This window comes from Nannospalax galili, unplaced genomic scaffold (genome assembly GCF_000622305.1).
Source record: "Nannospalax galili isolate Female #2095 unplaced genomic scaffold, S.galili_v1.0 scaffold737, whole genome shotgun sequence".
Lineage (NCBI taxonomy): Eukaryota > Metazoa > Chordata > Mammalia > Rodentia > Spalacidae > Nannospalax > Nannospalax galili.
Genome location: NW_008341172.1, coordinates 948,814 through 959,110, shown reverse-complemented (window position 1 = coordinate 959,110; position 10,297 = coordinate 948,814). Strand labels below are relative to the sequence as shown.

Below are 10,297 nucleotides of genomic sequence, written 5' to 3'. Positions count from 1 at the left end.
GAGAGAGAGAGAGAGAGAGAGAGAGAGAGAGAGAGAGAGAGAGAGTGAGCTGCCTGTTAGAAAGTGAAAACCTCCAGGTATAAATTTTTCATTCAAGCTTGCCAAAGATCAGCTTGGTTTTTATTGCTCTGTGCAATTTTCAAATTAGGTGACTTCATGAAGAGAACTTTTTAATGTAGCACATTACATCATAAACTAGCTCTCACACTCTTACACAGGCTCATACAGACTGCTGCTTTATCAGAGAACAAGGGGACGTGCAGAGCAGCTGAGTCCAGGGTGCTCCCCAGCAGATAGACAGCACAATGAGCTGGAAGCATCACCGGCGCCACAGCAGTCATGCTTGGATCCTGATTTGTTATCAGAGTTTCCGTGGAAAGCACATACAGAGGAAGCAAGGCAGCTGCATCCCAGCAATCCGAGGCATCCCAGGGAACACTGAGTCACTCACCTCATAGCCTTTCTCCAGCAGGAATTCTGCCAAGTATGAGCCATCCTGGGAAGAGAGGGAAAATGGAGAAGCATTAGACCTATGGTGGCTGGTACAGGAAGGTGACCTACCCTAAGAGCTTTGTGACAAATATATAAAAGACAATTTGAACAGAATGAACGATCACAGCATCCAAAATAAAAACCAGCAGATAATGACAATGAACACTGGTGTTCCACTACCCAGTAAGAGAAAGTGACCCACATGAGTGCCACAGAGAAAGAAATAGAAACACAGGCAAGTCATCAGGACAACAGAGAGCACCAAGATTCAAAATCATGTGGATTTGGCTTCAAGTTTTTTTACCTATAAGTTATGTGAAATATGCAAATACCTTCACAAAGCAAGCACAAAACAGGAATACAACAAAATCTATAGGACATTTTAAAAGGCAATAGGATAAGGTGAGAGCTTGGGAGACTTGGAGAAAAGAAAGAGCAAGCAAGTACAAAGGGACACAGAACACAGGGTGTTGGCATTACTGAGAATGAATCCACAGTAATCCACAGCTGGAGGTGCTGGGCAGGAAGATGACCACCTCCAGGGGCCTTCCAAGGACCAAAGCTAGCTGCTAAGCCCAAGTGCTCTAGAAAGCCACTGAGGAGTCTAAATGATTTTTTAAATATTTTATTTTTATCTTATATATGTGAGTGTGTTGCCTACATGAAGATGGGTGCATCTGTATTGTGCAATGCCCAAGAAGGTCAGAAAGCATGTCAAATCCCCTGGAACTGGAGTTAGAGATGGTGCTGGGACTCCAACTTGGGTCCTCTGCAAGAGCAGCCAGTGCTCTTAACTGCTGAGCCATCTCTCCAACACCTTACATGAGTTTTAAAGGATACTGTTTTTGGGAGGGGTGCAATCAGAACAGCATATATATGCATACATACATATGAACTAAAGAAGATATTAGTTTTATAAAATATTAATATTTCATTTATATTTATCTTAAGTCATGTAGTAAATTCCTATGATAAGATGGAAGTATCTGAATAAACAGTGACAATTTCAACTGGTGGTATTCAATAAATTCTTCAGAAATTTCCAAGTAGGGCTCTCTCAAACTAAAGACTTCCATGTGTTGCTTTAAGTATGAGAGATACCTAATTAAGCTGGTCAGAGGTCAGAGGTTGAGCAATTGCCACTCTAGGAGTACTAGCTTCTCTCAGCAAAAGAAGTGGGGCTTACACTTTATAACCAATCCTATAATTGCTCTTTAGCTTTTAACCCCAACAGGGAGTCCCTTCTATCCCAACAGACTTAAATATAAAATTAAAAGGCTCGAACTAATGCAAATTTGTACGCTTAAAAGCAGCAGGGGTATTTAGGTTTTCTTGGGTTTCATAAGTTTGAAAAGACTTAAAATATCCCTTTGACTTTCAGAAGTTCCTACCAAATATTCCCGGAAAAAGAAAAATGAAGGAAGCCTTATTATTATCATGACCTGACCTAAAGTTGGAACTAGAGACACCCTATGGGTCCTGAAAATGACAGGGCTGCCAAGTGAGTGTTTACAACATTAATGCAGAAACCCTGCATAAATTCAGGCAGAATGGCAAGGCCAGGCATACAAGGGACACATTTTGTGGTTCATTAAAAAGTCCAGAAGATTTTCTCCTGACTTCTTGACAGAAATATTCTGGTTTACAGACTCATGTGGAGAAGAAGAGAAAAAGTTTGGCCTTTTCATCCCAATCTTAAAATGTGTGTGGGTTTTACACACCCAGGTGTTAACTAAATCAGATCATGAGGCTGACCAATTCAGGCCAGGACAAGCCAGGCTGGCCTGCGTGATCACTAGAAATGCTGGTGGGGATCAGTAGTTCTATGAATCAATGAGAAAAGTTTTAAAGAAAGTAGTCAGTTACAATAATAATAATTTGACTACAAGTTCTAAAAGTCTTGGAAGTTATAAAGGTTTGGTTTTGTTGTATTGTTTTGCTTTGAGGCAAGTAACACTATACTTTTCATACTTTATCCACTGAGAGTAAAAGATTAAAATGTTTTGTTCCGTGTTCTTATGGGGGGAGGAGGGGTTTCACTGTGCTGTAGCTCCCTGGGTGGGAAGAGCTGTGATTATTTAGAAAGCTGATGTGAAACAGACCTGACCAGAACTGAACTCTGTCAATAAGGTCTTGTTCTTCTCACCCAGGCTTCTCCTCAAACTTTCCAACCACATTGGAACATTCTGAACTAGCAGTGGCACTCGCTTCCTCCTCATTTCCTTGCCAGGCCCCTCCAGTGATAGGGCCCGGGCTGCACAATGAGTGGGAAATGAGCCAAGTGAGGGCTCCTGGTCTCTGGCCCACAGAGCCCAGTTGGCCTCCCCCTCATCCTCCCTACCAGCCCCATGGGACTCTGGGGAGCCATGGTATCTAAGCAGGCAGACATCTGCCAAGCCAACGGGATGGCTGATAGACAATGTTCCAATCAGACTAATGACTGAAATGTCATACCAAGAACCTGCAACTAACATTAAGTTCTGAGAGTTGACTCCAGAAACCAAAGAAAAAACAGACTAAATTTCCTACTCACTCAGTAGGACAGTAATTAATCCAGTATAAATCCCAGCCCAGGCTCAAAACTTGTTACAGAAAACACTTAAATGGAGAGAAAATGTCCCAACTGTGACCTTCATAAATTTAATTTTGCATATGGTTTTGGGGGGGGGGTATATTTTATATATTAAATGCCACACCATTTGAGGCAATCACTATGACTTTAATATTTTCAAGCCATTTTCTGTCTTATTCTCGTACAAGAACTCAGCTAGGAAGGTAAGCATCCACTTGACATCTCAGGTAACTAGGGTATGAGAGGTCAGCCAGCTAGCCTAATATCACATCACTAGTTATAGATGAAACTACAACTAGAATCTAAATCTTTCATTATTCTGAACTAGAAAATAATCTATTCCCTCACTGTTTTCTGGGAGCGACCAAAACATGTCGAACTCCAAAACAGTAATCAAGGACTATTAAAGGATTCATTTTCAAACTAACTTGATTCAGTCCTTTTTCCATTACAGGGTGTTTTATAGATTAAACAGTGCTTCCAGTTTTATTCAGGTGACCCAAACACAAAGAAGTCATGTAATTTTAGAATACTCCAGAGCTCAAGGGAGAGAAAGGATACAGTGCCTGAGATTCCCCAGGTCTTACTTCTGGGCATGTGCATGCCCATGAGGCAGCACAGCTACCTGGAGGTGGGCTACTTTGCACGTAGATATATATGAGATGAAACCTCTTGCCTAGGATCCAAAAAGTCCAGGTTTCCATGTGCCTGATATCTATCATGTAGCTATGAACCAGACAATTTTCATGGAAAATTGTCTACAAAGAGCTAAATGAAACACAAAAAGATTCTCCCCTTCTATGAATGGGCCACAGACTAGAAGTATTAACTGGGCTTCACACTCACTGTGCAGACAAATATGTAAGTGCTACTGTCCTATAGCCAAGAGACCAGTGTGTCTTTTCTGTCTTCTATCAATGTACCTATAGCCTAGGTATACAAATAGAAAGTGAAAAAAGCATGACTTTGACATAGGCAGGACAGCTTGGTCTCTCTGAAATGCACACAAACTCACCCTGCTTCTTTAGGCACAATTTGGCAGCCTTTTACAGAGAATAAGAAAGAAGAAACCACACAACTTAAAAAGATCAGTTTCATTCAGGCATGTCCAACCTGCTACCCTTGGACTTCATGAGGTTAAGGACAGCTATGAATGCAGCCCAACACAAAATCATAAATGTGCTTAAAAATTTATGAGGGTTTTTGTTGTTGTTTTATTTGGTTTGTTTTTTGCTCTGTTTGTTTTTGAGAGTTCAGTATATCACACTGTAGCACAGACTGGCCTGGAACTCACTACGTATACCAGGCTGGCCTTGATTTCACAAAGATTTGACTGCCTCCACCTCGGAGTACTGGAATTAAAGGAGTATACCTCCACACCTGGCTTTTTGTTACCTTTTATAACTGAATTACAAATGGTAATTGCTCTAAAAAGAAACCATCTTTTACTGAGGCAAGAGGATTGCTAAATTATAGGCCAGCCTGGACTACAGAATGAGTACTAGGACAGTCTGGGCTACAGTGTGATATACTGTCTCAAATAATAATAAAAACAACAAAAATAATAACAATAAATATGTCCACTCCATCCCCCAAAAACATCTTTCAAGCTAACTGTCACTACAGTATCAAGGTAGTCTGTACTTCAGTGACAACTACAAACACATCAATGATTAGGGAAGGATGCAGTTTTGAATCAGAATGAAAATTTCCAGTCATTTAACCACCGGGCTGTGAAGCAACCAGGGGCAGAACATATTTACTAAGTATTTACACCTGGCTCATGTTTGTAGCAAATCGCTGGATAACATCTACATCAGACTCACAGGATTCAAAAGACCACGGGGATCAATTAACCTAACTCTCTCATTTTACTGGAGGAAATTGAGATTCAAAACAGTGAAGTGTTCAATGTTAAGTCACACACTGCAGTAGTAGTAGAACATGTATGCCTTCATGCACCAAAAAAGAAAAAAATTAAACAGCAAGTCTCCAGACTCCCAGACCTCAGAATTTTATACCAAAAAGTAAGTAACAATCCAACATCAAGGTTCACACCTGTCATTCCAGCACTCCTTGGCTGAGGCAGGATTGAAAGAGCTTGGCTGGATTACAACGCAAGACCCTGTCTCAATAAAACAAAACAACAGCTGAGTAAGGAAGCTGCTTCATCTAAAGCATTACTAGAATGAAGAACAAGAACAAAATTACAATGCTAAAAAGAATGATAATTAACCTGTAGTCTTTAAACTTGAAAATTATTTCCCCATATAAGCTGCTGTCACCATAGAACAGACTTCAACTTTCTTTGACTTATTTCTTGGTAGAGAGGAACACAGTAATTCAAGAAGATATCAACCACCTCTGAACATTAGAGCTGAGTATGCCCAGCCAAGACCACTTTTCCCTCTGTGCTGGGGAAAGGACCATCTAAGGTTCTTACTCAGGGTCCTACACATGCGAAGAAGAGAGAGTGGCTCTGCAGTCAAGTCCTGGCTTTCCAGCGATGGATAGTGAGTGTAACGTTAATTAATATCCAGGTTCTACAAAGAGGCACCTCCAGTCATTCTATACATTGGTCTATCATGACCCAGAGTTTGCCCCTTCAAATGATGCTGTTTCAAAAGTTAAGTTTTATGTTCATGGTCAGTTTAAAAACTATAAATCAAAACCACGAAAGACCAAAAAGGACATAAAGATTAGTTTTTTAAAAAGATGCTTGCAATTAGATTCAAATATTAGGTATAATGTGGTTTTTTCCTTTCATTTTTTTGACTGTTAGAAAGTAAACACCTTCTTGTGTTTGTGACATCACATTGCACTCCTTCTGGCAACTGTTTTATATAAATATATATATGTGTGCATATATATAGATACATTTTTCTAGTCATTTCTACCTATTTTGCCCATTTTTAAGTATCTAGATAACATATAAAACTACCTAACTTTCATCCTCCAAAAAAGCCAGTCAAAAACTGAAGTTAACAGATTTGTGGTTGATAGAGATCTCTAAAATCACAATCTGAAATGTATATTCCTTTCAAACTGCAAACGATTACTGTACCTCCTAGTTCAATGAGCTAAAAAGAAAGCAGTATCAAAATTTAAACACCAGATATATTTTGCTTAACACAGTATTTGTAAGAACACTGGTTTCACCCTTTGCTTCCCTGGGCTGCACAGCCTCCAGCATCTTGGTGCCAACACCTTTCCTGGTCCCCAGGAGCCCTCTGGGCCTGGTCCCGCCCACATCTTCCTTTACTTCCCTGGGCACACAAAGAAATCAAAGAACTGAAGGAAGATAGGGATAAACTTCTGAATGAATTCAGAAGAGTTAAAAATATTGATGAATACTCAGGCTGAACTGAAGAAGGAAGTGAAACACTCAGTAACCCAATTAGAAACGACAGGAGAAAGCCTCTCCAATAGGATGAATGAAATGGAAAACATAATATTAAGAATAGAAGACAAAGTGGACAAATTAGACCACTCAAGCAAAGATTATGAAAAATGTAAGAAAACACAAGAATGGAATATACAAGAATTGTGTGACAACATAAAAAGACCCAACTTACGAATCATAGGCATACAGGAAGGGGAAGAATCTCAAGATAATGTTATGGACTAGATCTTCAACAAGATTGTAGAAGAAAATTTCCCAAAATTAAAGAAACACCTGCCCATACAAATACAAGAAGCATATAGAATGCCAAATAGGACCAGAAAAACACTAAACAGATAGAACAAAGAGACAATAATGAAATCTGCAAAAGAAAAACAAGTCACATATAAAGGAAAACCCATCAGGATTAGAGCTGACTTTTCAGTGCAAACTATGAAAGCCAGAAGAGACTGGACCAAAGTATTCCTAGTTCTAAACGACTACAGATGCCAACCCAGTTTACTTTAACCAGTCAAAATGTCTATTATAGTCAAAGAGGAAAGAAAAATCTTCCATGACATAAACAGGCTGAAAGAATTCATGTCCTCAAAACCAGCCCTTCAGGGAGATCTTGAAGTAATACAAAGAGCTGAAGAAAGGAACGACTACATCCAAGGGGTTACAGAAAAAAATTTAATGAAGGTATAATGGTGGAAACACAGCTATATCAAGAATGTGAACAGAAATAAAAATGACAGGAGTCAATACTCATCTTTCATTAATAACTTTAAATATCAGTGGACTGAACTCCCCAGTCAAAAGACACAGACTAGTTGAATGAATTAAAAAACAAAACTCATCTTTTTGTTGTTTGCAAGAAAAATCTCACTTTCAAGGACAGGCACTACCTTAAGGTGAAAGGATGGAAAAAAATATACCAAGCAAATGGTACTAAGAAAAAAGCAGGCGTTGCAATTCTAATATCTGATAAAACAGACCCTAAACTAAAACTAATCAGAAGATACAAAGAGGCCCACTTCATTCTGATCAAAGGAACAATAAACCAAGAAGATATTATAATCATGAACATATATTCATCAAACTCTGGTGCACCCAACTTCATAAAATAATACTACAGGAATTTAAGACGCAGATTAATCCCAACTCATTAATGCTAAGGGACTTCAATACCCCATTGTCTCCATTAGATAGGTCAACAGGACAGAGAATTAACAGAGAGACATCTGAATTAAACAATATCATATATCAAAGAGACCTAACAGACATCTACCGAATATTCCACCCAAGCACCAAAGAATATACTTTCTATCCAGCGCCCCACAGAACATTTCTCCAAATTCTTGAGAAAAGGGAATGCTCATCCACTGCAGGTGGGACTGCAAACTTGTTCAACCCCTATGGAAAGCAGTGTGGAGAACTCTTAAAAAACTACAAATGAACCTACCATTTGACCCAATTATACCATTCCTTGGCATATACCCAAAGAACTCATCTTATTGCAGAGACACTTGTACATCCATGTTTGTTGCTGCTCTTTCCACAATAGCTAAGAGATGGAAGCAACCTAAGTGTCCCTCAACTGACAAGTGAATAATGAAAATGTGGATCATTTGTATGATGGAGTTTTACTCAGCAGTAAAGAAAGATGAAATCATGAAATTTGCAGGTAAAAGGATGGAACTAGAAACTATTATAGTAAGTGAAGCAACAGAGACTCAGGAAAAAACAAAAAAGAAAACAAAAAACCACAACGTATGTTCTCCCTTATATGTGGATCCTAGCACCAAATCCTGATAAGTGAGTATGTATCCAGACATAACTACAGGAATCAGGATAATGAAAAGAAATGAGGGAGTTAAAGGAAAAGAAAGAATTTGAAAGAGAAGAATAGTAGGAAACAGGAGTTAATAATGGAGATATGGATAAAAACGGGGTTAAGGGGATGGGGGAGGGAACGTTATACAAGGAAAAGAAGGAACTCAAGAGAAGTGGGACCATAGGAGAAGGTTATTAGTAAGGGAGAAATGGGAAAAATAGGAACATTTTAAATGGGGAAACCACAGTGGAAGGGTTAGACAATGCGAGAGATAAATAATGCCTAGCTAGTTTTAAAAAACCAGAGGGAACCACATTAGTCCATCAACCTACTGACAAATTATACATACAACTAGATCAAGCAATATAATACATGTCTAGGCAAGGTTTATCTGAGAACATTTGGTCTTTGCCCAAGCTTTATCTACGTGGCACATGTTAATTAAAAGTACCACACTGGTGGAACTAACTTTCTTGGATGTTCAACAGCCATACTTTGAGGCCTATAATAATTTGGTCAGAGGGACATAAACGACAGTTTTGGCTCCTTGCCCTCCTAGGTCAAATAAGTTCCAGGGGACGATGAGCATCTCCCAAAATGTCCTGTAACTGTGGTGAGTCACCTGTCCTCTTGAGCAAGGAGGATGTGAAGACCTCACAGATGGACTTGAACCAGTGTCCAGTCTACAAAGCGGAGGATCAACACAAACGAATCATTTCCTGCATGCTTCCGTGGTCAAGCATGACCTCTGACTTATCTTCACATAGACGGAACTGGTAAAAGAATGGAGCCAGGGATTCTCCCAAGCCCATGTGACCCCTGAAGAACAGATCCTCAAACGGCCTTAAGAGTAAAAATAAATTGGTTTATCTGGGACAACTATAGGGTCTTAAACACCCAAAGGAAAGTATAACCAAAGATTGAAGGAGTCAATATAATTTTTTTAAGAGTCTATGTGTATAGCTAAAGGCTACATAACAGGAAACAATGCCAGAGAGGAGACACTGTCCTTTGAGTTGTTGGCCAGGGTGGCCCAAGAGACTCCCAGATAATAACCCAACAAAGAACTGGGTAAATTGAACAGCAGACCCCAATCTTATCTAAAGGAATATTGACAACTGATTGCTGCTAGATAAGAAACAGCTGATCTTCCTAAAACAAGGATCTCTAGATAGGCTGACTAGATTCAGTGGATGGACAAGCACTGGGGAACAACTAGGGGCACTGACAACACAGTGGACAGAAACAGGGATGACAGAGTATATGGGCTCTAGTGGGGGGTGGTATGGGAGGGTGCTATTTGGGAAGTGGGTATATAATATATAGATGAATAAGATTGTTTGGGATGTTCTGTATGATATATACACTAAAAATCAACAAATACAAAAGTTATATTTGAGGAGGAAGCATAAAAAATTACATCATGTTAATTAGTAGATGTGATAAACATTACCATTGCAATCTACCTGATAACTTTATATCCATACTCAGGTGCCAAAGATCCAAGTGTAACCTACTGTGACTAGTAATATTCAGATACATAAAGATTAGAGACGCATGTGCAAACATCTAAGTGTTAATAGCATTAAGAATGAGTCTTTCTGTAGGAAACAGTGTATTTTTAAAATGAAATAGAGATCTTTTTTAAAGGTTAAAAACTCATTCAATTTTATGTCTTACAGGGCTTATACTGAGTTCAATATTGTATAACTGTATTGATTCAACTGTGAACCTAAAAATTTATAGCCATTTTTGAAAGAGATGTATCTTTGTTCTCGAAATTGTTATTGAATATCTTAAAGGTATAATGAAATGCTTCTTCTAATCATGTGGTTATAACTTTCTATAATTTGGTAAGCGCTTTAAGGAAAATGGGATTAAAGGGGTTTTTTATTGTTTTTTACAAAGGTAGAAAGGGAAGCTTTATTGATAATTTACAAATAATTTTAAATCAAATGATCTAAAGAAAGGCAACACACACCAATATTCCAACACAAAAATAAACCCCAAACAC

The 10,297-nt window shown here is 38.8% G+C and overlaps 1 protein-coding gene across 1 annotated transcript in view; it reads right to left on the bottom strand.

Annotated features, from left to right (window-relative positions):
• Gmds (GDP-mannose 4,6-dehydratase) overlaps nucleotides 1–10,297 on the bottom strand; it is a 710,626-nt gene that overhangs the window by 545,972 nt on the left and 154,357 nt on the right. The window contains exon 2 of the mRNA XM_008836670.2: nucleotides 452–496. Within this exon, the coding sequence (XP_008834892.1) occupies nucleotides 452–496 (45 nt within the window). The remainder of the gene's footprint in view (nucleotides 1–451; nucleotides 497–10,297) is intronic.